Source organism: Bos javanicus, chromosome 26 (genome assembly GCF_032452875.1).
Source record: "Bos javanicus breed banteng chromosome 26, ARS-OSU_banteng_1.0, whole genome shotgun sequence".
In the NCBI taxonomy this organism is placed as follows: domain Eukaryota; kingdom Metazoa; phylum Chordata; class Mammalia; order Artiodactyla; family Bovidae; genus Bos; species Bos javanicus.
Genome location: NC_083893.1, coordinates 22,680,015 through 22,707,551, shown reverse-complemented (window position 1 = coordinate 22,707,551; position 27,537 = coordinate 22,680,015). Strand labels below are relative to the sequence as shown.

Sequence of the window (27,537 nt, the reverse complement as noted above, 5' to 3'; positions counted from 1 at the left end):
TGTCCCTCTTTCCCAAAGGTCTATTCACCTGCATGCATTCTTTAAATATCTGAGCACCTGCTGAATGCCAAGCATTGTGCTCAAGCTATGGTACACACAAGCCTCAGTTTCAAAAACCTGTATTTACAACAGGTGTGAACTTCCTCTGGGTCCCTGATACTCAAATTCTTTGCCGGACCAATGGCACCATGCTCGTTGGAAATGCAGAACCTCAAGGCCCACCCCATAACTCAGAATCTGCATTTTTAAAAGATCTACAGATTTAGCTACCCTTTCAAAGTCTGAGAAGCACTGCCCTAGATGACTGATTTCACCTACTAGACTCCTGAAGAACAGTTTCAAGTCCAGTAGGATTCAGCACCTAACCGAAGAGGGGTCCTAGGAATCAAATGGAAGTAGGAATGTCCCTGTTGGGTTCAGAGAGGAAAAGTGATTTCTCTGGCACCAGCACCATAGAAAAAAGCACAACAGCACTTGGCAGTTCTCTCTAGTTCATGTTTATTAGTCTGCACTGGGGGAACCCCTCAACCCCATCCATCTTACACAGGAATGCAAGTTAATGTGTTTCAAAGCCTATTATAAAAAACAAATACCACTTAAAATCTGATGTATTACATTTTTATTTCACTTTTTTCCATTTCTTTAGAAAACAGTCATCTCGCTAGCAGCTCTCTCCCCTAGACTGGGGGAGGGGAATGGAGGAGGTTGGGCACCTCCAAAGAAAAGGGGATGGGGAAGAAGGGCCCAGGGTTACCTCCTGAGGTTCTTCTGGGCCTGTTTCAACAATGTGTCAAAGTCAAGAGAATCAAATTTGCTCTTTACAGGAGCAGGGTCAAAGTCTTCCCGGTTGGAGTCTACAAAGGTAGAGAGAGACAAACATCAAGGTCTCTTTGAGTACACCTCCCAACCACAGGGTCCTCAAATGGCCAGCTACCTCTCTTATCTATAATGGATGGAGCTAAAATCTCCTGAATTTTAAGTCAAAAGATAGGAAAGCCCCCATTTCTCCTCTCATCCTACCCTTTAAGCCCTTCATGTGTCACAGGAAGACAAGTCTGTCTTACTAAACCCCCTTCTCAAAAGGCTGGGGACTCTTCCAGGGAGGAGATGGAGTATACCAAAGGCTCAGGGCCTCCCTCCACTCACCAAGATCAGAATAGCTTCTCTTGCAGAACTGCCTGCGGCCCCCAAAGCAGAGATCAAAGGGCTGTTCATCAGCCTGCCTCAGCTTGTGGCCACTCTCGATGGCTGCAAATGCCTCCTCGGCATAGCGGTAAGTGACGAAGCCATAGTTGTCACTGGAAGGGAGGGTGAGACAGAGGCTGAGATGGCTATTTGGGCACATGCCATGGAGAAGAGACAGCTCCCCAGGGTACAGGGACTGGAGAGATTCTTCTCATTCCCCAAATGGCCAACCCTCTAACTGTAGAGATGAAGGTGTCCTACACTGCCCAGCACACCAGAGCAATCAGGAAAGACAAAGCACTGAGACAGATAATGGGACAGGAAGGACATCCTGACCTTAGGGTCCAACCTCACCCTTGGACACGGAAGTGGATGGTGCACTCCTCAATCTCCCCAAAAACAGAGAATCTCTGTTTCAGCTCTGACCGAGTCATGCGGCCAGGTATCTTCCCAATGAAGACCACTCTTCTTTCTTCCTATGTTGGGTCAAGGAAAATTAACACACCATGAGCCAAAGCCATAGCTGCAGATGGCTCTGTGAGCTCATGTCATGGCTCAGGGACAAGCCCTCTCCTCCTAGGACCTGTTCCTCTACTCACTATTGCACGCTCCTTCTGCAGAACTCTCTGCCTTTGGTAATGGTCGTGTGAACGATAAGAACTGTACCTGCCAAGAGAAAAAGGTGCTGTCAGCCCCCTAGATATTAGACAGCTCAAGTCTCAACTCTTAGGCTCTTGCACCCCAAATGTACCAACTCCCTGAAAACATACTCACCGCCGCCTCCTGTCACTTCTCCGGCGAGGAGATGGAGAGCGGGACCGGCTTCGGGAACTAGATGATGAGGAGGAGGAAGATGAGGAGGAAGATGAGGAGGAGGAAGAGGAAGAGCATCTCCGGGAACGTCCAGAGGAACTGCAACTGGACCTAGAGAACAAAAGATCACACAGAAATGATGGGAGGAGTACATCATCCACTTACCTCACCTTGGCCCCAGCCCCGCCTCCCTGTCAGGAAGCTCAGGACCAAAGGCAGAGAAAAGCAGAGGAGGTGCAGAAGAAAAGCAAACTGAGAACCTTGTGAACTTTACATGTTCTAGAGTATCTGGGCATTGATCTTATTTATTGTCAATTATGCAATTAAAAAGAATATCTAACAAGTCAGAAAGAATAAAAACAATAGAGACTCAGAGATAAAGGGCTGGGCCCTAGGTATTACAACGAGCCGGGGGATCGGGGGTGTAAGGGAGAAGTGGGAGGGCGGGCAGGCCCATGTCTCTGGAATCCTGCTCGCCTCATGTCTCACAGGAGTACTATGATTATGGCATAAGGGGAGGTGACTGTGCTAGATCTGTAGTAGATGACATACCTGAAGATAAGCTTCACCATCAAAAACCAAGAATTCTTCACTGATGAAGTGCAAAAATTTGGGTCTATTATAGAGAAAAAGGTACTCCCAAAAATATGAGGCCACAATGACACCCAAAGGACACCAGACTCTTTCCTCAACAGATGATTAAAGGAAGGATTATTTGCCATTAACAACCCACTAGCCCACCATCCCACATCTACCGGAAAAATACAAGAAATAAGGACTGATACAGTGCAAAGGAATCAACATGGTCAAGACCAAACCCTAACGGTTTCTCCCAAGGCAGGTCTCTAGGAAGCAGGAGATCTCAGAGATATCCCAATCTCTAACAGGGGACAGAAGCTATCTTTTCACAGCTTGCCTCCTTCAAATCCAGGAAAAGGGAAGAAGACAAAAGCCAAAGACAGAAATAGAAAAGCCTTAGTGCCTGAAAGTTCATCAAACTCAATGTGCAAAAGCTTTCAGAGTAAGCCAGAGGAGAGAACTTCCAAAGTGGAGAGAACCTAACAGGCCATCAGAGCTCACCTTCGCCACCTCTTGTGTGGGGGGGAGAGGGACCGGGACCGGGATCGGGATGAGGAAGACGACGATGAGGATGAGGAGGAAGATGCTTCGCTGGTCCGGGTGGACCCAGAGCTCACAGAACGGCTGCTGCGGCCACGGCGGCCTTGCCAGCCCCGGCTTGGGGGGCTGGCTGACCTGCAGGCTTTTCGATAACAGCGCACTGACTGCTGCTTGGCTGAGGGATCAGGGAGAGTCCTAGTGTTCGTGTCATTCCGGCAGGGTGAGGCCTCAGGGGATAGCAAGGCAGACGGGGCAAGGCAAGGAGTTTGGGGATCTGCCTGCTCTTTGCTAGTCCTGTGATCAAGTGGCTTCTGGGAGGCAGCTGTGCCTGGAGGCACAGAGGTGACTGAGCCCAGGGACAAGACAGGCTTGATGGTGATATCCTGATGGCGTTTGACGTTCCATCGGGAGCCCACCTCTGGAATGACTAGGGCAGGCGTCTTTTTTGGGGGGGTCCTGCTCCGAACACAATAGTCATGGTCCCCAGAGCCCACATGGACTGGACTAGGGCCACGGACCCCTTCGTGGAGGCGGGCTGCAGCTGGATGTTTGGCCTCTGTAACTCCTTCAGGCTTCAGGGTTCCCTCCTGGGCGGTGGACTTAGGAGATTTGGCTTTGGCCAGCAGAGAGACAGCAGCCAGGGGCTTCCATAACTGATGGGGAGGGGTAGCTGGAGGGGTGAGCCCTGTGAGGGGAGGGAGGATGGAGATAGCAGGATGAGATCCGATTCTACACTTCTGAACACTGTGTATACAGGCTCCAGAGACTCCCACTTCATTTCACAAAGTGTACTAACACTGATCAGCAGCCCAACTTCTCCCACTGTTACAACTGCTCCGTCCCATGAGCTCCCCATCTTGGAGACCAGCAACAGAAACCCAACTAGCTAGAGTCCTCCTGAACCTCTCATTGCCCAAACCCAGCTGGTGGCCAGGTCCTGTCTGTTCTACCTCTTCCTTCTTAGACTCACCCCCTGACCATGGCACTGACTGACTTCCTGGCTGCATTTTCCCTGAACTCATGTAATCATCTAATAATCTCCTACCTCGAGCAACACACCTGTCCACCTGTCTTCTACATTCCCGCTGGAGGAAGCACTCTAAAACCAAACTGGTAAGGCTTTTTCAATTGCTTCTTCAACGTACAATATCAAGTCCAACCAGCTTAACATGGCCAAGTTCCCATAACTTGGCCTCCTACTTAACACCCCAGCTTTCTCTCTTCTGAGCTCTGCCCACCACCCTGATCAGCCACTACACTCCAGCCAAAACGAACCACTCACCATTTCCCAAAACATACCAATACCAGGCTGGCTCTGTTTCTTCAGTTCACTCAAGCTGTTCCAACAACCTCAAATGCCCCTGGTGTCAGGGATTTTCTCAAGCCTCCAATTTGAGGATTACCTTCTGTATAACCCTGTTCTGACAGTCCCTCTTCAGACCCCACTGTAAACCAAATGGGTTTCTTTGACACACAACCTCTGATACTCGACATGCTCATCTGTTTACACATCTGCCCCCTGGACTGTGAGAACCTCGAGGACGACGATCAGATTTCCGTATCCCCAACATCTACACACACTTACTGCAGAGCGGGCTCTACAAACATTTGCTGCTTAAACTAATCAAAGGCAGAGTTCCCCACCCTGAACCCACCTGCCACGTTGGCCAGTTCTGGGGCTTGTAACCGGTCTAGGGGCCTCTTCTCCTGGGGAGTGTCAACGCTGCTGGCGGGGGGAAAAGGGAAAGCCTGGTTCATTGCCTCCTCAACATCTGCTTTCCTCATGAAGCAACAGGAAAGGGGGACGTGCAGAGAGGAATGGGGGCACAAACTGTCCCAATCATTCTCCTCCAGCACAAAAAGGGTCTTAGTGACTGAACTTTATGTAAGTTGGGTCTCAGCTCTGTCCAATTTCTGGAGGCAGGCTGACTATGACCTTGATACCCCCCACCTCCTCCAAGCCAGGAGCCTCTTGTGCCCAGCTCAAACCAACCCAAAATCAATGTGGAGGAAAATATGCTTGGCAGAAGAGGACGGGGTATCATGAACATGGGGGAAAAAAAAAAAAAAAGGCCTCTTGGTACTGGAAGATTGGGGAACAAGGAGGTCCAGGACACCTGTGTCCTCCAAGGAGTCAGGGAGCCCTAGCCATGAACATCCTCCCCCATTTTTTCTTATAACATCAGCAGTGTTTTGAGCAACCTTAAAGCCTGTTAAATAAAGGAAAGAAACCCCCAAAAACACAACTCGCCAGAACATAAAAGGCATCACCATTTGAAACCCCAGACTGGAATCAGCCAGAGGATGGTTCATATATATCCTCCTACGTATCACCCAAGACAATGCTCAGTAGTGATGGGCTGAGCTGAGGGTGTGAAACAGGGAAAGACTTTAGAGCTGACTAAATGTCCCTTAACAGAGGCATCCAGTTGACAGTCCTGGAGCGCCGGCCGGCTGCTGACCAACAGCTGTAGGGTAACTCACTCATGTCCCCATACTTACCCTGAGTTTCCTACAGCCAGGCTGTCAGCAGGAGCCGGGGGAGGGCACTCCTTTTTGGCTGCAAAGAAACCATACTAGTTAAAAGCCCAACCAGATGTTCCATACTGAGGAGGCACAGAAACGCTGGCTTTAAGACGCAAAGGAGGAAAATCCATTTTGCCTACATACTCCATTGGGGTCTCCCCAAAGAAATCCATTCTCCTCCAGTGGGTACCCAAAAACTATTTTTAATTATGTCTCTTCTACTTAAAAAGAAGCACACACTCCACCGAATCTGAGACGGAGTCCCAACTCCTAAGTCTAGCATTCCAGATTCTATATAATCCACCTTATTAACTTGCTAGTCTTATAAGCTACTCTTGATCTACACTTGTACTTTGCCTTGTTCTACAGATACCTATTGTCAATTCAGGAGTCATTTCTGCAGATTCCTCTCCCCAGTCAGATCATAAGCTCCTTGAGAACACGACATAGCATCATCCTCTGCAGCACCTAGATCCACACTTGTACTGAGAAGCTGAACTAGCCACTGCCTTTCAAATACACCATATGTGACCTTTCCTGCACCTCTGCCTTTATTCACCACATGCAGGCTCTATGAATTCCTGTCTTCCAAGGCTCAGCTGGAGAACTAATTCCCTCTAGAAAAATGTCCCCAATTTACTTGGATCTCCCCATCCATCCACTCTTTATAGTTCTTGTCATGCTGTACCCTCTCCCTGGCTTGGACTGCCATCAATGGGATTGTCTTCCCATTCCAATTAGGGGGCCACTCTAGTGGCAGAGACTCCCCTTCTCCCTCCTCCCAGTTTAAGCAACTACAGGGCTGGGCCCAAAAGAAACATCAACAAAAAGGGTTTCCTCACCTTCTGATTTCTCAAATTGCTCCAGCAGACTGGACAGGTCCGACGCCTCAATTCCTGTGGAAGCACACAACACAGGATTGGAAACCTACCCCTATCCACTCAGCACACAGGTCCCAAAACTTCCAAAACACCTCGCTTCTCTCCTTATGCACCCCCTGCCCACTGTGATAAATAAACCAGGGGAGCCACACTCCCAGAGAAAGAGAATCAAACCAACCAGACTTTTCTCTCTCAAGAATTCTAACAAAGGCCAGCCCCATCGAGGCTTATCCTGTTTTATGGAAGACACTCCTCACACAATTCCCACGCCATTCTTCACACCAACTGAACTGTGTGGCACTCACCAATCTCACTGATGAAAGCCTGCACCACGGCCTCAGGACCCTGGGTACGTGGGGTAGGTAGAAAGGACAGTTTCCTTAGACGGGCTGGGTGGACAACAGGCAGTTTGGTGGTAGTGCTCTGCCTTGGTGCCGGTGTGGGAACAGCCTTGGCAACAGGAGAGGGTGGTTTCTCCTTGGGCCTAGTCTCCTGCAGCTCAGGCTTTAGCCTCTCTGATGCAGGCTCCTCAACAGCCACATTCTCAGCAGACACACACGGTGGAGCCTTGATCCGCGGGCTGTGCACCGGGGAGGATGCCCTGTGCTTCAGATGGGGAGATGCAGGCACTGGCTTGACCTCCACCTTGGTGGGCTCTGTCTGTGGAGCTCCTTGGCCAGCTGCCCCAAGACTGAGGGGAGGAGCCATCGGCACAGCTGGCACACTTTCAGGAGAGCCAGCTGGGATGCCACCAGGCTCCACCTTGGGTGGGGGGACAGCTCTTCCAACTGAGGTTAGAGGCAATGGAGGTGGAGGAACAGCAGGCCAGAATGGAGGGTGTTGCAGCCCTGGGCCCCATCCCAAGGGCCCGTAGGTACAGTTGGAATTATAAGGTGGGACTGGGGCAGGAGGAGGTACCCAAGGCACATTGCAAGTGGGGGGCACAGCAAAGGCACCTGGAGTACCAGACACTAGGGGCACCGTTGGTGGGGGGGGCAGGCAAGGATAGCCAGAAGGGGACACGGGAGGATAACAAGGCCAGGGTGGCACAGAGGCATAGTGAGTATAGGGATCAGGTGGCACTGGCCCCAGAGACATCGGAACACTAGGAGGCTGCAGGGGTGGTGGGGGCAGATTGGGCACAGCTTGCCCATTTGTGGGAAGGGGCAGCGCAGGAGTCATGCCCAGCCCACCCGTGGGAAAAGGCAGAGCAGTGGGCATTGTGGGGGGCATGGGCTGCACAGCAGGAGGTAGCGGTCGTGCTGGCAGCAGTTTCTCTTGGGATGGCACCTGCTCAGTAGGAGCTGAGGCCATAGGTTTGGTCGCAGGTGGCTCAGGACTAGGGGAGGCAGGGCTGGGGCCCACAGACCCAAAGCAAGCCTCAGGAGCCGCCTCAGGACTTCTCTGTGGAGCTGTCTTCTTGGCTGGGGCTAGAGGGATGACAAGACAAGGGATGTCTGCCAGCCCTGTGGGAGTTTCTGGGAGGCTGGGCCACTTCCCAGCTGGAGGCTGAGGGGTCCTCTCTTCGGCCTCTGGCTGGCGCTGCTGCCTTCGTCGCCGGTACTCAGACAGGCTAAGAGGCCGAGGCCTGACTTCCTGGGTTGTGGTACTGGTACCAGTTTCTCCCTTCAGAGGACCTACAACCTCCCTGACTTCAGGACTGTTGGCCTTTGGGGGCTCTGAAGACTCTGATTCCAGGAGGAGCTGGGCACCTGGATTCCTCTGGGCTGATGATACTGCACCACGTCTGGGATCAGTTGGCCTAGACTTAACTAGTACAGGGTCAACTGGAGACAGGTCATTGGGAACAGAGTCAACCTGTACTGACTTGACCAGGACAGGGTCAACTGGAGACAAGTTGTCTGAGATGGGAACAACCACTGTAGGGTCAGCTGCTGCTGAGTCAGCCAGGACTGGATCAGCTGGGAGGGGTTCAACCAGCTCTGAGTTCGCTGAAGCAATGTTAGTCAGCACAGGGTCAACAGGTTCAGTGTTAGTCGCAGTGGGACCAGGGTCAACTACAGTGGAATCAGCTTCAAGAGAGTCAAGTGGCATGGGGTCAGCTTGAGCAGAGTCAACCAGTGAGAGATGCGTTGAAACAGGGTTGGCTTGGATAGGGTCAACCAGGCTGGGGCAGAGGTCTACAGGATCTTCTTTAGCAGGACTAGCTTGCTCAGTACTGCTCTCCAAGTTCGCAGAGCTGGGTTTCTCCAAGGCAGCTGCCCAGGCCCGAGCCCAAGCCCGGGGCTTCCCTCTACCATGGGGAGGCCCAACCTCTCTTTGAAGGTCCTCTTGAGGCAGGCTGCCTCCCTGAGAGGTCACCTCTGGAACAGCTGTAGACTGCCCACGAGAGGCCGACCTCAGCCTCCTGGTGTAGCCCTCTGCACAGGCAGCTGGCTGCTCCTTGCTCTTCTTCCTCCTGCCCTTTCGAGCCCTCTGGGAACTTAGCATGGCGTTGGCTGGTGGGTTCTGAGGCCCCTTGGGCGCCACTGGCTCCATGACCTCCCTGGGCTCCAACATGGAGGCTGCCTCCAACTTTTCCTTTGAGTCCAGTGACAAGCCCTCATCCTCAGGGCAGAGGGTTTCCTTGGGAACAGCAACCTCTGTCTCCACCTCTAGTGATGGCATGAGCAGCTGCAAGGCTGGACTGACCTCTAGTGTGTCATCCAGGAGCACAGGCTGGGGGCCAGCAGGGATCTGTCGCACCACAACTGGGATCTCCAGGTCATTGCCAGCTGTGGCCGCCTGACCCACAATCTCCAGCACCACACAATCCTCAGGCAGTGTCAAGTCATCTGGCTGCTCCTGAAGCTCATCCTCGAGCGCCGTCAGGTGGGTGAGGTTGGGTAGGCAGTACGGGTGCATGGCCCGCACCAGCTCACTCAAGGAGGAGATGCTCTCGTCTCCAGCTGCCTGTACTGCCATCTCTGCTGCTGCTGCTGCTTTCTCTTCCTCCTCAGGACAGGCTAGGTGCATGGGGAAGTCCGGGATGCTGCTCACAGAGTTGTTAAGCTCCCCAGCAAGCATCTCACTGCTGAAGCCAGCCAGTTCCTCCTCTTCCTCCCCATCACTACGCTGCTGGGGAGGAGGGGACTGGCCCCAGCGGGTTCTTGACCTTGGGGGTCTCCAACTAGGAAGCTTAGGGGAGGAGGTCTCCAAGAAGGAAGGTGGAGAGAAGTCCCAAGGGGGATCTGCGAGCGCCATCTCAACCTACAGGATAGAAAACAAGACATAGACGTTTTCTCCAGGAATATATTTTTCAGGCCTGTCCCCACATATTCCTCCCCCCCGGGAGTCTATGAGGCTCCCTAGGGCAGGCTTGCCCCACTTACTCTACTACTGCCTGTGCTGGGCCCCAGTGGGTCAGTTGGGGTGATGAGGTCACGTTCTGGGGGTGTCCGAGAGAGGCTGAGCAACCTGTGCAGCTAAAAGGGAGAAAAAGACCTGAGATGAGTCTGTGTTTCAGAACTTGATGAGTAGGCCCACGGATGCGGTTCTAACCTTTGCACCAACCACACACCTCTTCCCCGTGTCCCACACTTACAGAGGAGCCCTCCCGAGGTGACACGAGCAGCTCCGAGTCAGGAATGCTGTCAAATGGAGATAGGTTCTCAGAATCTGCATTGTCCAAGATCTCCGTCAGAGCTGTGAGCAGTGACACTTCATTCTGGTCCTCCAGAGATAATCTGCTCTGTTCAGGAAAGACAATAGGAAGGTACCACCACCATCCTAACCAAGCCACTGAGAAAGACTAGATGCCAGAAGAATCCCTCTCCTGGGCTCAATTCAGCTAAATTTGCCAGAAAGAGACACGAGCATGGGTTCCAATCTCATTTACTACCATCCACCACTTCTCTAGTATCAAGAGACCTGTCAAAATTGAGTCTTGAGTTTGTTTCATAGTCTCTCCACCCTCAGTTAAGATGTGGGATGTTCAGTAGACAGCCCTTGACTAAGCTGGAACTGGACTCAAGACAAAGATTAGAACCCTCTGGACATGTAAGTCAGGGGCCCAGGCAGGGAGAAAGGCTGTGGACTATATCAAGTCTTCCATGGCATACTTTTACCTGGACACAGCCCATGTCTCACCTAGAAATAAAAACACACTTCAAGGACTCAGGTTGAGTATCCAGGAATCAAGATTCTGGAAGTCATAGCCCCAGCTCACCTCTCCAAGGCTACCAAAATCTTCAATGAGGGAGATGAGAGAGGCATCCATATAGCTGTGCATGGTCCCCAGCAGCGCCCCATCCTGCAGTATCAGCTCCTCCATCTCCAGGTCCTTGTCCCTCAAACAGGGGCCCAGCCGAGACAGACTGACAAAGCCAGAATCATCGCCCTCCTCCTGCAGCAGTGCCTGGGGCAAAAAAGGATAAGGTTAGAAAGGCCCCCTGGGCAGCTATTGACACACTCTGTAAACCAGGTGCCCAGCCCTCCGCCAGTGGCCTCGGACTCAGCAGGAGCCCCACTACAGCCACGCCTCTGGACTTGCTGGGCAAAAAAAAGTTAGACTCCATCTAGAAATACTTGGAGCCCGCGAAATTGATAAATCGGGGAGTAAAAACCTCAAAAATACCAAGATTGTTCCGAAGAGTCATCTGCCGGCAATGATGAAGACAGATATTCTGAGGAACACACCGAAGGACAGGAGGTCAGCAAGCCAGCGATTCCAGCGACAACCAGCTTACCTCCCTCAAATCCCACTTACGCCTCTGTTCTCTGCTTAGCTCAAATCCTAATCTCAACCACCATGAGTGATAGTCACATTTATTTCCAATTTCTGTGCTGAAGGCACTACAGTGTGTCACCCAACCTCTCAAAGGTAGTTGCAAGGGAAAAGTCTCTTCCCTGCCCAGTCAGAGCAAAAGAAGAGAAAGCTTGATTCTGTGGACAGGCAAGCCCCACCCCATCTCTTCCCTGAGAAGGAGCAACATCTTCAGCCTCGTCAGGCAGGGAGCCGCCAGCCCAGGCCTGTCAAAGAGTGTGGGTGTGGGCAGGGCTAGAAGTGCCTGGAAGGGCTGGGGAGGCCAGGGGTAGAGTTATCTCCCCTAGAAGAAACTATAGATGATGCAAAGGCCGGAGAAGAGGAACAAAAGTGGACGAGCCAGTCTCCCCTCTCCTCTGGCAGCAAAGGGAAACTCGGTACCTCTTCCAAAAGAAAAAAAGCAACAGGTGTGATGCACCCTCCCTACCTTCCCAATCAAGCCAGAGTTACAATTCCCAATGAGAGGAGAGGATACCTAGGGACACTTAGGAGGCCAGGCCTCCCAAAGATGAAGAGAAAGGTGGCAGGTTTTAGGCACTCACTCCTCCCAGGCCTTCACAATCCTATAATTACAAATAGCACCTGAATAGCACCTGCCTCAGCAAACACTTCTAGGTGAGCAAAAAGGCTGCACCTCAACTTGCCTTGCCACCTACCTGACCCAGCCATTAAGCTGGAATCCCAAGATGATGCCCCAGCTTTACGAACCACTCGTCACCACTTCCATCTGACAGGTACTGGAAACCCAGTCAGAGAACACCCTCTTCATCTGACCTCACCCATCCCTCCCCCCAACCCCCAAACAGCACAGCTCCCAGGGTACCAAGGATCATGGAGGGGCTAAGCCCAGGCTAAGAGTGTTAGCCACCAGCATCTCTTAACTTTAATAACCACCCCCAACTGGTTTTCCCACAGCCAGACTGTCCCTGCAGGGTTCAAAATCAGCTACAAACTTGAAAATACACATTTGATCCTTGAGACCCTCCCTAGTCCCGTCCAAGGGTATTTTCCTGCTCTCAGCATTAGGTTTAAGTCCTTCAGTGGATTACAGTGGTCCTGGTATCACCCACCAGACTCCTCCAGGGTGTCTTCTCTCACCACTCTCTCTGGCCACACCAGACATACAGGTTTCTCCAATAAGCCATGTTCTCTCCCACCTCAAGGCCTTCACCCACTATTCCCTGGGAGGAAAGCTCCTCCTTCCCCCTCCCCCATAGTCTCACTTTAAAATGTCTCTTCCCAGACCCTGCAAGGTAAATTACTACTGCTGATTATATAATATAATGCACTTTCCTTTTGTCTCCCTCATCATCATTTATTGTCTAACGTGATAAAGACATAGGATCCTGGAGGACAGGGGCCATGTGTGATTTACCACAATATCCCATGTTTGAACATAATGGAATCTCAATACCTGGCTAACTGGACTAGCTTCCACATATTCATCTTTGTGTGTATTTGTGGTGAACAATCTCTCCATGAGACCTTCTCCAATTCCAAATAACCACCTAACTTGGATTACAGTTGGATCATAGATCCTTCCTGCCTCTCCCCCAAAGGGGTGGGGTGGGCAGCACCAGCCCCACAGCATGTGGCCTCTGAGAAAATAAGAGAAGAGGGGGTGGGCAGCTTCCAAGTTAGCCCCAGAAGCCATCTTCCCCCTCCAAGGCCTGAATTGCTCTGCTAGAACTGATATTACCCGGCAGCCTGCAGCCCAACTCCCACCTAGAAACCGAAAAAAAGAAAAAAAGGCTTTCAAGGACTCAGCTTAATTGCTTGAGAGAGATAACAGTTCAAACTAAGTCTTGCCCACCTCCACTCTGGGTGGGAACTTTTAAGAAGCCCTGTTGAAGAGTAGGACGATAAAGAACTGAAGACCAAGAAAAAAAGATTATGACAGAATCCCCCCCCCACTCAATAAACGTTCAACTAGTGTTGAATAGTTCTCAAATCGCCTCCAACTTTTGTCATCCCCAGAAAAAATTACAGAAAAGCTTAAACACAAACCATCTCAATTTATATATCAATTCACAGAACAGGCCTTAGCTGCCTTCTCCAGAGATGTTGGAGGAAAAGCGAGGAAGTGAGGATTCCCTTTCTTTACCTAAGCCTGCCACATGTAAATGTTGATACCTCCCATACCCCTTGAATTAGGAGGCAGGACTACAAGCAAACAAAACGCCAGCGCCTGTGACTCACAAGCCACCCTAAGCCGGTCGGACAGAAGCCGCCACTAGCTCACTCCACAGCCCTTCAACCTCAGCCCTCTTCCCTTCCCAACACACTCCGCCATCAGCAGGACTACACGCACATCTGGAAAGTCCTTCACCATCCGTCGTAGAGAGGCGAAGCGGGCCAAAGCAAAAGGAAAAAACTCCTTCAAGGTTCTGAGCAAAGTTGATTCCAGCAGTCCCAACCTTCCTTCCCAGTCAGGGGCCCCCAGCGCCGATCGGAGATGGCGGGACCGGCTGAGACACACCCAGTTCCCGGCAGTGCGGCTCCAGCGCCGAAACCAGGTGCCGGGTAGCCTGGAGCGGGAGCCACGTGGACATCCCCTCCCCGCCCCCACGTGGACCCGCGGCCCCCCCGCCCCCGGCCCAACCCACGTGGGTGCCGGGGCCGCCTAGAGGGGGAGGGGAAGCAGACAAGTTCTCCCGGGAAAATCACTCCCCCCACCCCACGTGGCTCCGAAAAGGCACTGCGGCGCGGTGCTAGAGGCACCCGCGACTCAGCATCCTTAGAGGAAGGTCTTACTCTATTACTCTTAAGTCTCAATAGTTGATCACCCCCATACACATGCGCCAGGTTTCCGACACCCGGCTCTGCCCCTCCAGCGTTCCGGAGCAATGGCCATAAGGATCCTGCTTCTGCCAGCACATCCCCCAGCAAACGACCGAGACCCACTCGGTCCAACCAGTCTCGCGCAGCCACCCGGCATCGACTCCCGAACGCTTCTTCCCTTTCCTGTGGCGTCCACGTGTCACCACCCGGCACACGCCGCTTTGCAGCCAGCCGCGGGCCGCCCGCTAGTCTCTCACCTGCTCCCCGCCACTCACACCGCCCACGGTGCCATATGGTGCTTGGCTCCGACTCCCCCAGCCGCTGCTGCGCACTCCACCACCAGGGTCGGGGCCGGGGCCCCCACTCGCAGGCGGCGCGACTCCGTCTCTCCGTCCCCGGCGCGCCGCCATCTTGGCCCCTGAACACCCAGCGCAGCTCTAATCGCCGGCGCCGCCTCGCCCAGCCGATTGTGGGAAGGGAACTACAACTCCCGAGAGACCATGCAAGACTACGGATCCCAGAAGACTGAGCGGTGATATCGATTTGCACCCGGGAAGACGGCACTGGCCTCGCGAGGGAGCCTGGGAGTAGTAGTCGCATTCAGCAGAGCCTGAGGGGCACGTGGTACAGGCATTCGGTAATGCACGATTTTGTGTTGCGCTTGAGGACCTAGTTTCGGAGCGCGAAGGAGATATGTACCTTTTGCTCATCTTTTTATTTTCTTAATCTGCCCAACTGTCGGAGCGCCCTCTTTGTCTGACGTTTTACCTGCTGCTCGTTCCTTTTGCCTTAGTCCAAGTAGGCCTGTGTTTTGAAACAGCATCCCCTCGTGGGCACGCGCACTTCAAGAGCTAAATCTCACCTGCTACACTGCAGCAGGGTAATTTGTTTAATTTTGTTCAGTTGCCCAGACTTGTCCGACTCTTTGCGACCCCATGGACTGCAGCACACCAGGCACAAATTTAATCTTAAAACACCACATTATCGGCGTCGGCTCTGAGTTACTCTCAGAGCCCCACGCTGGCACCTCATTGCCAAATTTAGTGCCTGCTATTGCAGATCATCTTGTTATCCTCCAAAGACAACAAGCATTCTCCTGCTTTTGTTTTTCTCTGTGGAAAACTTGAGCGTCAAAACATCTTTGATGCTCTGTTTTATCTTGGAAAGCCTTTTTGGTCATCCCAGCCAAACTCGAGCCCTCCCTGAATTTCTACAGTCCAAAACTATCTCTATTATTTACTCATTTGGCATTTAGAATCTCCTTCATATTGTTTTCCTATTTTTAAGTTTTGTATTACAGAAGTTTAAAATTCATTTCAAAGAGTACAAAACTGTTTAAGTAAGATACTTGGCCTCCAAATTACAACCCCCAGATTTAAACCTTGTCACCTTTGGGATATATTCAGCCACACTTTCTGTGATTATAAAAATGTATAGGTCCTAGTGAAGAAGCATTCAAGCATTACTTTCTGTCCTAGTCCCAGAGTTTGTAAAGGTGAGCCCACTGGGGCCGGCTGGAGACGAGAAAAGTTTGTTCCAGAAGGAACTGAGGAATCATAAGGACTTCTAAACATGGGAAAGGGGGCAATAAATTATTTGTTAAAAATCAGTTGTATGTTATTTTTCAGGCCTGAAGAAAAAGCCTGTATAATGAAATCTAACTCTTGGAGAACACCAAAAAGGAATTTTCAAGTTATTTTTTATACAACCTAGCTGTTCTAATTAGCATATAATCATTTCAGCCTCTCTAAATAAAAGAGGTTTGTTCTAGTTTGGTTTGGTTTTGGCCATGCTAAGTGGCTTGGGGGATATTAGTTCTCCAACCAGGGACTGAACCTGGGCCCTCCCACAGTGAGAACTTAAGAGTCCTAATCACTGGAATCACCTGACCACCAGGAAACTCCCCTAAGGGTTTTCCCTAAAAATAAGTGTTAGGGATAATATATTAGTCCATAGTTTGTTCCAGAAAGAACTGAGGGAACATAAGGACTTCTAAACATGGGAAACAGAGGAATAAATTATTTTCAAAAATCAGTTGTATTTTTTTCCAATTTTTAATCAATTCATTAACCAATATTTACTGAGATCTGAGTACCAGCTCCATTAAATGAATATATCATTATTTAAATGAATATTTGGGCTTCCCTTGTGGCTCAGCTGGTAAAGAATCCACCTGCAAATGAATATATAATTTAATATAATTATCATTATTTAAATTTTATTTGTGATTCCTAGTTTTTCACTATTACAAATTAAGTTACAGTGAATATTCTTATACATATATCTTTTCTTGTTTTTTGCCATGGTATCTTAGTTCCCTGACCAGGGATGGAACCCAGCCTAGCAGTAAAGCTGCAAGTCCTAACCACTGGACTGCTGGGGAATTCTTCCCTCACCTTTTTTATTTTTTGCATATTTGTACACTCTTTCTATGAAATAGTTTCCTTTAAAGAAGTTTGCTAAGTTAAAGGCTATATATGTGAAAGTTTTAGTCGCTTCGTGGTGTCTGACTCTTTGTGATCCCATAGACTATAGCCTGCCAGGCTCCTCTGTCCATGGAATTCTTCAGGCAAGAAAACTGGAGTGGGTAGCCATTCCCTTCTACAGGGGATCTTCCCAACCCAGGGATGGAACCCAGGTCTCCTGCATTGGAGGCAGATTCTTTACTGTCTGCGCCATCAGGGAAGCCCCATATATATGTATATACATTTAAAATGTCAGTTCATTTCAGTTCAGTCACTCAATCATGTCCGACTCTTTTCCACCCCATGAATTGCAGCACGCCAGGCCTCCCTGTCTATCACCAACTCCCAGAGTTCACTCAAACTCACATCCATCAACTTGGTGATGCCATCCAGCCATCTCATCCTCTGCCGTCCCCTTCTCCTCCCACCCCAAATCCCTCCCAGCATCAGGGTCTTTTCCAATGAGTCAGCTCTTCTCATGAGGTGGCCAAAGTATTGGAGTTTCAGCTTCAGCATCATTCCTTCCAAAGAAATCCCAGGGCTGATCTCCTTGCAGTCCAAGGGACTCTCAAGAGTCTTCTCCAACACCATAGTTCAAAAGCATCAATTCTTTGGCGCTCAGCTTTCTTCACAGTCCAACTCTCACATCCATACATGACCACTGGAAAAACCATAGCCTTGACTAGACGGACCTTTGTTGGCAAAGTAATATCTCTGCTTTTCAATATACTATCTGCTGCTGCTGCTAAGTCGCTTCAGTCATGTCCGACTCTGTGCAACCCCATAGACGGCAGCCCACCAGGCTCCACCGTCCCTGGTATTCTCCAGGCAAGAACACTGGAGTGGGTTGCCATTTCCTTCTCCAATGCAGGAAAGTGAAAAGTGAAAGTGAAGTCGCTCAGTCGTGTCCGACTCAAAGCGACCCCATGGACTGCAGCCTACCAGGCTCCTCCATCCATGGGATTTTCCAGGCAAGAGTACTGGAGTGGGGTGCCATTGCCTTGGTCATAACTTTGCTTCCAAGGAGTAAGCGTTTTTTAATTTCATGGCTGCAATCACCATCTGCAGTGATTTTGGAGCCCCCCAAAATAAAGTCTGACACAGTTTCCCCATCTATTTCCCATGAAGTGATGGGACCAGATGCCATGATCTTCGTTTTCTGAATGTTGAGCTTTAAGCCAACTTTTTCACTCTCTTCTTTCACTTTCATCAAGAGGCTTTTTAGTTCCTCTTCACTTTCTGCCATAAGGGTGGTGTCATCTGCATATCTGAGGTTACTGATATTTCTCCCAGCAATCTTGATTCCAGCTTGTGTTTCTTCCAGCCCAGCATTTCTCATGATGTACTCTGCATATAAATTAAATAAGCAGGGTGACAATATACAGCCTTGACGTACTCCTTTTCCTATTTGGAACCAGTCTGTTGTTCCATGTCCAGTTCCAAGTGTTGCTTCCTGACCTGCATATAGGTTTCTCAAGAGGCAGGTCAGGTAGTCTGGTATTCCCATCTCTTTCAGAATTTTCCACAGTTTGTTGTGATCCACACAGTCAGTGGCTTTGGCATAGTCAATAAAGCAGAAATAGATGTTTTTCTGGAACTCTCTTGCTTTTTCGATGATCCAGCAGATGTTGGCAATTTGATCTCTGGTTCCTCTGCCTTTTCTAAAACCAGCTTGAACGTCTGGAAGTTCACGGTTCACGTATTGCTGAAGCCTGGCTTGGAGAATTTTGAGCATTACTTTACTAGCGTGTGAGATGAGTGCAATTATGCGGTAGTTTGAGCATTCTTTGGCATTGCCTTTCTTTGGGATTGGAATGAAAACTGACCTTTTCCAGTCCTGTGGCCATTGCTGAGTTTTCCAAATTTGCTGGCATATTGAGTGTAGCACTTTCACAGCATCATCTTCCACGATTTGAAATAGCTCAACTGGAATTCCATCACCTCCATTAGCTTTGTTCGTAGTGATGCTTGCTAAGGCCCACTTGACTTTGAATTCCAGGATGTCTGGCTCTCGGTGAGTGATCACACCATCATGATTATCTGGGTTGTGAAGATCTTTTTTGTACAGTTCTTCTGTGTATTCTTGCCACCTCTTAATATATTCTGCTTCTGTTAGGTCCATGCCATTTCTGTCCTTTATCGAGCCCATCTTTGCATGAAATAGTCCCTTGGTATCTATAATTTTCTTGAAGAGATCGCTAGTCTTTCCCATTCTGTTGTTTTCCTCTATTTCTTTGCATTGATCGCTGAGGAAGGCTTTCTTATCTCTCCTTGCTATTCTTTGGAACTCTGCATTCAGATGCTTATATCTTTTTCTCCTTTGCTTTTCACTTCTCTTCTTTTCACAGCTATTTGTAAGGCCTCCTCAGACAGCCATTTTGCTTTTTGCATTTCTTTTTCTTGGGGATGGTCTTGATCCCTGTCTCCTGTACAATGTCACAAACCTCCGTCCATAGTTCATCAGGCGCTCTATCAGATCTAGTCCCTCAAATCTATTTCTCACTTCTACTGTATAATCATAAGGGATTTGATTTAGGTCATACCTGAATGGTCTAGTGGTTTTCCCTACTTTCTTCAATTTCAGTCTGAATTTAGCAATAAGAAGTTCATGATCTGAGCCACAGTCAGCTCCCGGTCTTGTTTTTGCTGACTGTATAGAGCTTCTCCATCTTTGGCTGCAAAAAATATAATCAATCTGATTTTGTTGTTGACCATCTGGTGATGTCCATGTGTAGAGTCTTCTCTTGTGTTGTTGGAATAGGGTGTTTGCTACGACCAGTGTGTTCTCTTGGCAAAACTCTATTAGCCTTTGCCCTGCTTCATTCTGTACTCCAAGGCCAAATTTGCCTGTTACTCCAGGTGTTTCTTGACTTCCTACGTTTGCATTCCAGTCCCCTATAATGAAAAGGACATCTTTTTTGGGTGTTAGTTCTAAAAGGTCTTGTAGGTCTTCATAAAATTGTTCAACTTCAGCTTCTTCAGCGTTACTGGTTGGGGTATAGGCTTGGATTACTGTGATATTGAATGGTTTGCCTTGGAAACGAAGAGAGATCATTCTGTCATTTTTGAGACTGCATCCAAGTACTGCATTTTGGACTCTTTTGTTGGCCATGATGGCTACTCCATTTCTTCTGAGGGATTCCTGCCCACAGTCATAGATATAATGGTCATCTGAGTTAAATTCACCCATTCCGGTCCATTTTAGTTCACTGATTCCTAGAATGTCGACGTTCACTCTTGCCATCTCCTGTTTGACCATTTCCAATTTGCCTTGATTCATGGACCTAACATTCCACATTCCTATGCAATATTGCTCTTTACAGTATTGGACCTTGCTTCTATCACCAGTCACATCCACAACTGGGTATTGTTTGGACATTGTCAAATTGCCCTTTAGGAAGGCTGTATTAATACACATTCCCAGCTAGTTCCCTGGCAAGTCCAGTGGTTGGACTCCACACTTCCACCGCTGGGAACACCGGTTCTATCCTTGGTTGGTTGGGAAACTAAGATCCCACATGCCACATGGTTCAGCCCAAATATTTTAAAACTAAAAAATAACACATATTCCCACAAAAAAAAGTCATGAAAGGAGAGGCTCTCTCATTATGGACTGAATTATATTCATTGTTCCCTCCACCACCACGGGCAAAATTTATGTTGAAGGGCTTCACACCCAATGTTTGGAGACAGAGCCTTTAAGAAGGTAATTAAGGGTAAATGACATCATAAAAGTGGGGGTCTAATCCACTAGGTCCAGTGTCAGAAGAGAAAGAGACACCTGAAAGCCAGGGAAAGAGGTCTCACTAAAAACCAGCCTTGCCAGCTGACTGATCTTGAACTTCCAACTTCTAGAGCTGTAAGAAAATAAAATTCTATTCTTTAAGCCACTTAGTCTGTGGTGTCCTGTTATGGAAGCCTGGAAAGACTCATACAACTTCCTTTCAGTTAGTTTCTTATTACTCTTCTGGGTGAAGTGAATCTGTTCTGGCAACAATAAAGTTTATTTCCAATAAACTTGGAAATAATTTGCCAATAAGAAATCAGTAAGAACCAATACAGGGTGCACAATTCTTCCTCTTTAGAAGAAACATCCTCTAATAGATGCGCTGCAAATGCTGGTGATTTGGGCACTAATTATGGTCAATATTATGATGATAAGGCTTTGGGAAGATTAATGTTTTTTTAAAAAGTAGAAAGTTGTGCCCTTTTTGCTTTATTTAGCATCTGATAAAACAATATTTACCTACATAGGGTGTACGCATGGAATATACTAAAAGAGATAAGAATGTATCTCTCCAGTACCACCTAGACAGGGGTGTTGTGGCTACTAGTCTCCTTGGCAGGCTACTAGTCTCCTGGCCTAAGGGCCAGGAAGAAAGACCTCAGAGACACTGGCCGCCAAACACTGGGTGCCCAATTCCATCTTTGCCTGACTCCATGTTCAATAGAGACTCATCTGAGTATAATAATTGACTTCCTGTATCATTCTCTATGGGGATAAAGTGTGTTGATCAAGTGAGACAAAATGCCCCATTCACATAACATCTATTTCTCAATGTGAATTAACAAGTCAGCATTCTGGTTTTATTGAATGCCTACTATGTGCCAGGCACTGTTTTAGGCACTGGAGATACAGGAATGACAAAATAGACCAACACACATGAAAAACAGCCTCCCTAACAAAGCTCACATTCTAGTGGGGAGACAATCTCCAAGTAAATGAAGAGTCAAAATAATTTCAGAGCGCCAGAAGTGCTGTCAGAAAATAAATGGGATGGGACTTCCCTGGTGGTCCAGTGATTTAGACTCCATGCTCCCAGTGCAGGGGGCACAGGTTCGATCCCTGATTGTGAACTAAGATCCTGTAGGTCGAGCGTGGAGCCAAAAAGAGAGAAAGAGAATTAAATAAATGGGATGGAGAGTGTGAAAGATAAGAGGGGGTAATTTTTTTTTTTTTTACATGGTGTGCTCATGTAAGGAAGAGAACATATTTGAAGTAAGACATGAACCACAAAAAAGACCTAGCCATTCAAAGAGCATTCTGTGATAAGAAGAAAAGTCAGTGCGTGGGCTCTCAAGTGAGAACACATTTTTTTGTGTTCAAAAGGAAAACTAGTTTAACTAAGGAGTTCTAGAAAAGAGACAGAGTAATACCAAGATAATGCTTCATGTGTATTTAATTTGTGTGAGTCAGTCTCCTGAACCTGATGAATTCTGATTCACTTCCTAAATTGAACCTCCAGACCTATAAACACTGAGCACCAGACCTGGTCTCATTGAAAACCCCCAGGATGGCTTCCAATAATCTTGTCTCCTGTCATTCACACTTTTTTTTTTTTTTTTAATTTATTTGGCTGCACTGGATCTTTCTTGTGGCATGCCGGATTTTTTTGGATTTTTTTTTTTTTTAATTGCTGCATGAGGGATCTAGACCCCTGACTGGGGATTGAACCCAGGCGTTCTGCACTGGGAGCACCGAGTCTTAGCCACTGAACCAGAGGGTGAAATCCCTATTCATACTTTTATGTAGTTCTCTGCCGTAACTGTATCAGAATTGGTCTGTGTGACCAATAATATAAGGAAGAAGTGATGATATATTACTTTCAGTAGAAGTGTCAGTCGCGTCCAACTCTTTGCAAACCCATGGACTGTAGCCCACCAGGCTCCTCTGTCCATGGAATTCTCCAGGCAAGAATACTAGAGAGTGGGTACCCATTTCCTTCTCCAGAGGATCCTCCCAACCCAGGGATTGAATCCAGGTCTCCCACATTGCAGGTGGATTCTTTATCAGCTGAGCCACAGGGAAGCCCAAGAATACTGAAGTGGTAGACAACAAATTTCGTTATTCTAAGATGCTAAAGTTGAGGGTATCTTGTTGCATAGTAGTAGATAATTAATATGCCTGGTTTATAGTTACTCTTTCAGGGAGATGCAAACTTTCAGGCAATATCCCTTTTAGTGCTTTATTTTTAGACCCAAACAACCCACCTGTGAGGAATGGTTTACAGTCCTCAGCTTGCTGTCTCCTTGCAATATCCCTAGGAGGATTTTTTTAAAGTAGGGATATTATTGTCCCCATTCTGCTGCGGAAGAAGTTGAGGCTAAGAGAGGGTTAAACAGTATGCCCAGGGGCACAGTGAGTAGTTGTACATTATGTTTTCTTTGGTTCCTCCGTTCCTAACAACCTATCCTCCACTGTACTAAGCAGTTGCTTATGGAAAGAGAGATGAATGAATAGGTTTCAACCCATTTGGTGAGAATGCTCTGAAGGGGTAGGGACCCTTTCTGAAGGAAGTATTCCCAAATATTGGCATGCTTAAGAACCACCTGAGGCACTTTTTAAAAATTCAGATTCTCGTAGATCCCCTTTCTCCAGAGGTAAGGTTTCCTGCTAAGGAGGATGGGGCCTTCTACATATTTAACAGATTTCCTAAGAGTTTCATATACTTTAAGTAACTGTTTTAGCAGAGAAAGAGATGGTAGTGGTAAATGGTCACAGTGATGGTAAATGGACAAGAAGGGAAGGAGTCATGTGTTGGAGCTGGGAAAGACAAATCCTATCAGAATTCTTATAATCATTTGATAAATATTATATGACATATCAGGCTATAGGCACCTTGTTAGGTGCTGGGGACAGAGACATCAATAAGACATAACATTACCATTTTGATGGAAAAGCAGATTCACCCTTGAAAGAAAGAGGAATGTTGGGGCTTCCCTTGTGTCTCAGTGGTAAAGAATCTGTCTGTCAATGCAGGAGACACAGGGTTCAATCCCTGATCTGGGAAGATTCCACATGCTGCAGAGCAACTAAGCCCATGCGCCACAACCATCAAGCCTCTGCTCTACAGCCTGGGAACCACAACTACTGAAGCCTGGGTACCCTAAGGCCCATGCTCTGCAACAAGAGAAGCCAACCCAGTGAGAAGTCCACATATCGCAACTAGAGAGTAGACCCGGCTCACAGCAATTAGAAAAAAGCCCGCACAGCAGCGAAGACCCAGCACAACCCCAAAAAAGAGCAATACCAATGAGTATTTGAGGGAGTTTCAGGGGTAAAAGAAATGTGGGAGAAAACAGACAAGGCTAAGATAAGGTCAGGAAAAGGAGTTGGATGGGACAGGTTCTAGGAACTGCAAGAAGCCAGGAACTCACCTGTCCTAAGGCCAGTCTAGCCCACTGCTTCTGCTGTTTGCCTGTCTGTGGGGCTCATCCCTTCATTTCTTAGCACCCCACCTCTTCTGAGCACCTCCCACTTTGCTTCATCCCCATGTCCAGAGTCCATCTTGCACTAATGACTGGTATTAAAAAATACTGGTGAGCTTCCCTGGTGGCACAATGGTAAAGAATCCTCCTGCCAATGCAGGAAACAAGGGTTTGATCCTTGATCCAGGAGGATCCCACATGCCCCAGAGCAACTAAGCCATGTGCACAACTATTGAGCCTGTGCTCCAGAGCCCGGAAGTCGCAACTACCCATTTGGTGTCCTAGAGCTCCTGTTCTGCAACAAGAGAAGTTACCACAAGACTGTGCACCTCAACTAGAGAGTAGCCCCACTTGCTACATCTACAGAAAAGCCCTTACAGCAACAAATGCCCAGCACAACCAATAAATAGAATTTTTTTTAAATATAAAGATTAAAAAATAAAAATACTGGCATGCCACTGAATTATTATTATTTTTTTTTTTGCCAAGCCACATGTGGAATCTCAGTTCCTGGACCAAAAATGGAACTTGTGCCCCTGCAGTGGAAGCACAGAATCTTAACCACGGGACTACCAGGGAAGTCCCTGAATAATTCACTTTAAAATAGTTAATTTATGTCATGTGATTTCACCTCAAAAAAAGAAAATACTGGGTGCTCAAATCCATCCATCCAAATCAGCTAAGCCTGCCACCCTCAAGGACCTTGTCATTAAGGACCTTCCACATAGACTCACTGCCTTCCTACCAGGGTTATCTGCCAGGCATCTGTGGGTTCTCCTTCCATCTTTGCAACACAATTTCCAGAGATGCTCCAATGATGTTTCCTTCTTCTTCCCCAGGTCTGGTCCAAACTAGAAGAAAAGCAGAAAAGAGCACTGGGTCAAGTACTTGTTAGGTTTGTGACCTGAGGCAAGGTACAGTTACTTAACCTCCCTTAGCATGGTTCCTCAAGGAGATGAAACTACTTCATCACCCATTGAACAGTATTGAGATATTTTCATAAAAGAAACAGGATCAATAGATCAGCTGGAATGGGACTGAGAGTGGTACCTTCCCAGAGGAGGTGAAAGTATAACTGAGGTTCAAAGGAGACATTAACTAGTTAGTAGGCAAAGAAGAGGGAGAAGAATGTTTTACAGAAAGTTTGAATTTATTAACCTTTCTGAATCTGTTTTCTTGCTTGTTTAATGGAACACCACTTTCTTCCAAAGGTCATCATGAAAAGTAAATGAGATTTCAGGTGTGAAACACCTAGCACAGTACGGGGCACACACTGTATACTCCACAAATGCTGTTTTTCTTCTTCGCTGCCTTCTGCCTTCCACCTATGCAGTCTAGAAGGGAACTTTAGGTTCAGAGGAGGCAAAGTCTCCTATAGGGCGGGTTATAAGCCCCTTTGTCCACTCAGGTGATTGGTGATAACCATGGAATCTGGCCAAGCTAGTTGTTTGGAATGAGTGGCCTTAGGGGTAAGTGGTTACAGGATTGTGCGAATCCATCCCTGGTGGCTCAGAGGATAAAGAATCTGCAAAGCGGGAGATTTAGGTTCAATCCCTCGGTCAGGAAGATCCCCTGGAGAAGGGAATGGCTACCCACTCCAGTATTCTTGCCTGGAAAATCCCATGGACAGAGGAGCCTGGTATGCTACAGTCCATTGGGTTGCAAAGACTTGGACACAACTGAGTGACTAACACACAGGGAGTGAAAGGGGTCAACACAATCCAGCCCACTTCTGAAACTTTTCAAATAACAGATAACCTCAAAGAAAGCAGAAAGGAGCTAATGTATATCGAGTACTGACTACATGGCTGGTATTGGGCTAGATGACTGGGCATACACGGTCTCATTTAATTCCCACCCAGCCACGGAAACCAAGTAATTTTCTAGTGAGGGGTAAAGCTGGAATTCCAAATGAGGTATCCAAAATTCCAGGCTAAGGTTATATTACTTTAGGTTCCCTTTACTCCCTATAGTGCTGACCTCTGCCCTAGGGAATGTGGGGAGGAGGTGGACACAGGCAAGGGATGCTGCCAAAGAAATAATTGAGGATAGCTTCAGTCACATCCCTTTGCAGGGTTCTATCTGCAACCTCCCCGCCCCCGCCCCTACACACACACAATTTGCCCTCCCGAGGGTGGATATAGGGAAAGCTAGGGGTGGGGGAATCCAATGTGGATGGAATGCTGAAGTTAGAGAGGCTTCACTTACAGCTCCCTTCCCCCACCCTCTCCTAAGCACAGGGCAGGGGATACCCATCTCCTGGTTGGTTCTCTTTTCATCCCTAAGACTCTGCATCTGCCCTTAGCTTCACTTCCTGCTCCCTCAGCAAAAGCTAAGGGGTCTCAGAAACACTTAAGCCTCCACATCTGTAACCCTCCCCCAGCCAGTCAAACCAGCTGTGCAGACTCTGGGCAGGGGTGAGGGAACCTTCACTATCAATCCCCACCCAAGTAACAAAATGAAGGAGGACCCACCGCCCAGTCCGAGCCAGAAGCCTAGGAAGGGGACACCGCCCAGGTCCCCAGCATCTACTGCTGGAACCCACTATGAAGCTTAAGGAAAAAGAATCTAGCAGCTGGGGACCCCCTCCCAGAAGGGAGGGGGCCAACTCTCTCTTCCAGACGGCTCCCCTCTCCTCCCTCCTCCCAGCTAATAGGTATTTCCTGTTTATGAGGCAGCTAAGGCTGGGCTTTTGGGAAGGGGTGGAGATGGAGGCCCCCCCCACCCCCACTCCAGGCTGTGTTGGGGAATCCTTGAGGATTGAAGGTTGGGAGGCTCCTCCCTGAAGAAGGAGTGTTCCTCACGATGACCATCCACATCACCCCACCCCCTCCAACAGAGGCCCCGGCTCCTGCGGGCAAGGGGCAATGGAGGGGTCTGCTTCCTGTCCTCCCCAGTCTCCGAGGCCCTCAAAAGGAAAGCGGCTTCCAGGAGAAGTTGGGGTGGGAGGGAAGCTGAGACTGGATGGAGAAAGGGGGGAAGGGAGGAGAGCATCTTGACTGATGAGTCAGAGTCTGCAAGGGTAGAGGACGGCCTGCAGACTCCCCCTCCCCAGTCCAACCTGGCGGTCATTCCGCTGCTCCCCTCTTCCCAGCAAAACACAGATCCCAGGCAATTAGGCGAGGGAGGGGGCCGGGACCTCACCTAATTAACCCTTTAGCTCCAGTCCCAACTGGTTTAGCAGGCAAGGTAGGGGTAGTTAATATGGGGGGGGGGGGGTAAGAGAGAAATTCAGGGGTTGCTACTCGAATTAGGATAATACTGCTTCCCCACCCGCATTGTAATGGGGGCGCATAACCAGGGCCGTCCAGATTAAGAGTGGGGTTTCTGCAGAGAACCTGGACTGGGGGATTGGCAGTCCGGTTTCCCTCCCTGAGCTCGGCCGGGGGTGGAGAGAGCTACACCTCACAGCCCACCCTGGCTCCGCCTCCCCCAGTCCTGGCTCCCGCTCCGGCTCCGGCTCCGGCTCCGGCTCCGGCTCCTCTACTCTCCCAATTCGGCGGCGCCCGGAGGACGAACGCCCTGCGTGAGGCTTCGCCTCCTCTCCCTCCCCCTCGCCTGCCCTCTCCGGGGTCTCTGCCTCGGTCTCCTTTTTTAAAAGCTGCGTCACATGCACGCCGAGCCCGGTGCGCCACTGGCCCCTGGCCCCTCGCCGCCAGCCCGCCGCGCGGCGCACTCACGTCGCAGCTCGCTGCGCCCTCGCCCGGGTCACTTTGACACGACTCTCCCCTCCCACTAGCAGGCAATTAGCATATTAATAAAGCCCGGCCCAGCCCGGTTAGGACTGGAGAGC

At 49.0% G+C, this 27,537-nt stretch overlaps 1 protein-coding gene and 1 non-coding gene across 8 annotated transcripts; one reads left to right on the top strand and one right to left on the bottom strand.

Moving 5' to 3' along the window:
• Nucleotides 1-602: 602 nt before the first annotated feature.
• Nucleotides 603-27,489, bottom strand: PPRC1 (PPARG related coactivator 1). 7 transcript variants are annotated; one of them, XM_061403206.1, is made up of 15 exons: nt 26,219-27,489; nt 24,490-24,595; nt 10,693-10,881; nt 10,069-10,215; nt 9,857-9,949; nt 6,830-9,734; nt 6,486-6,539; nt 5,620-5,677; nt 4,773-4,843; nt 3,079-3,802; nt 1,960-2,109; nt 1,785-1,851; nt 1,540-1,661; nt 1,147-1,298; nt 603-854 (listed from the first exon to the last, which is right to left on the bottom strand). In XM_061403206.1, the coding sequence occupies exons 2-15, from the start codon at nt 24,526-24,528 to the stop codon at nt 751-753; spliced, it is 4,875 nt and encodes a 1,624-aa protein (XP_061259190.1). In that variant the 5' UTR covers nt 24,529-24,595; nt 26,219-27,489; the 3' UTR covers nt 603-750. The 7 variants fall into 7 exon arrangements, with proteins under 7 accessions (XP_061259190.1, XP_061259189.1, XP_061259188.1 ...); XM_061403205.1 differs by lacking the exon at nt 26,219-27,489 and adding an exon at nt 24,903-26,212; XM_061403204.1 differs by lacking the exons at nt 24,490-24,595; nt 26,219-27,489 and adding an exon at nt 14,328-14,957 and having other exon boundaries at nt 4,773-4,840.
• Nucleotides 15,509-15,624, top strand: LOC133239695 (small nucleolar RNA SNORD22). The gene has a single exon (XR_009733943.1). It is a non-coding gene; the product is annotated as a small nucleolar RNA SNORD22 (small nucleolar RNA).
• Nucleotides 27,490-27,537: the final 48 nt, after the last annotated feature.

What these genes read in the sequence shown, in the direction of transcription:
- PPRC1 (XM_061403203.1), bottom strand. Translation starts at nt 14,480, where the DNA reads ATGGCGGCGCGCCGGGGACGGAGAGACGGAGTCGCGCCGCCTGCGAGT. An exon ending in GGCTTTCATCAGTGAGATTG is followed by an intron (nt 6,540 to 6,829) that starts GTGAGTGCCACA and finishes GTGCTTCCACAG; the next exon opens with GAATTGAGGCGTCGGACCTG. An exon ending in AGAAGTGACAGGAGGCGGCG is followed by an intron (nt 1,852 to 1,959) that starts GTGAGTATGTTT and finishes TTCTCTTGGCAG; the next exon opens with GTACAGTTCTTATCGTTCAC.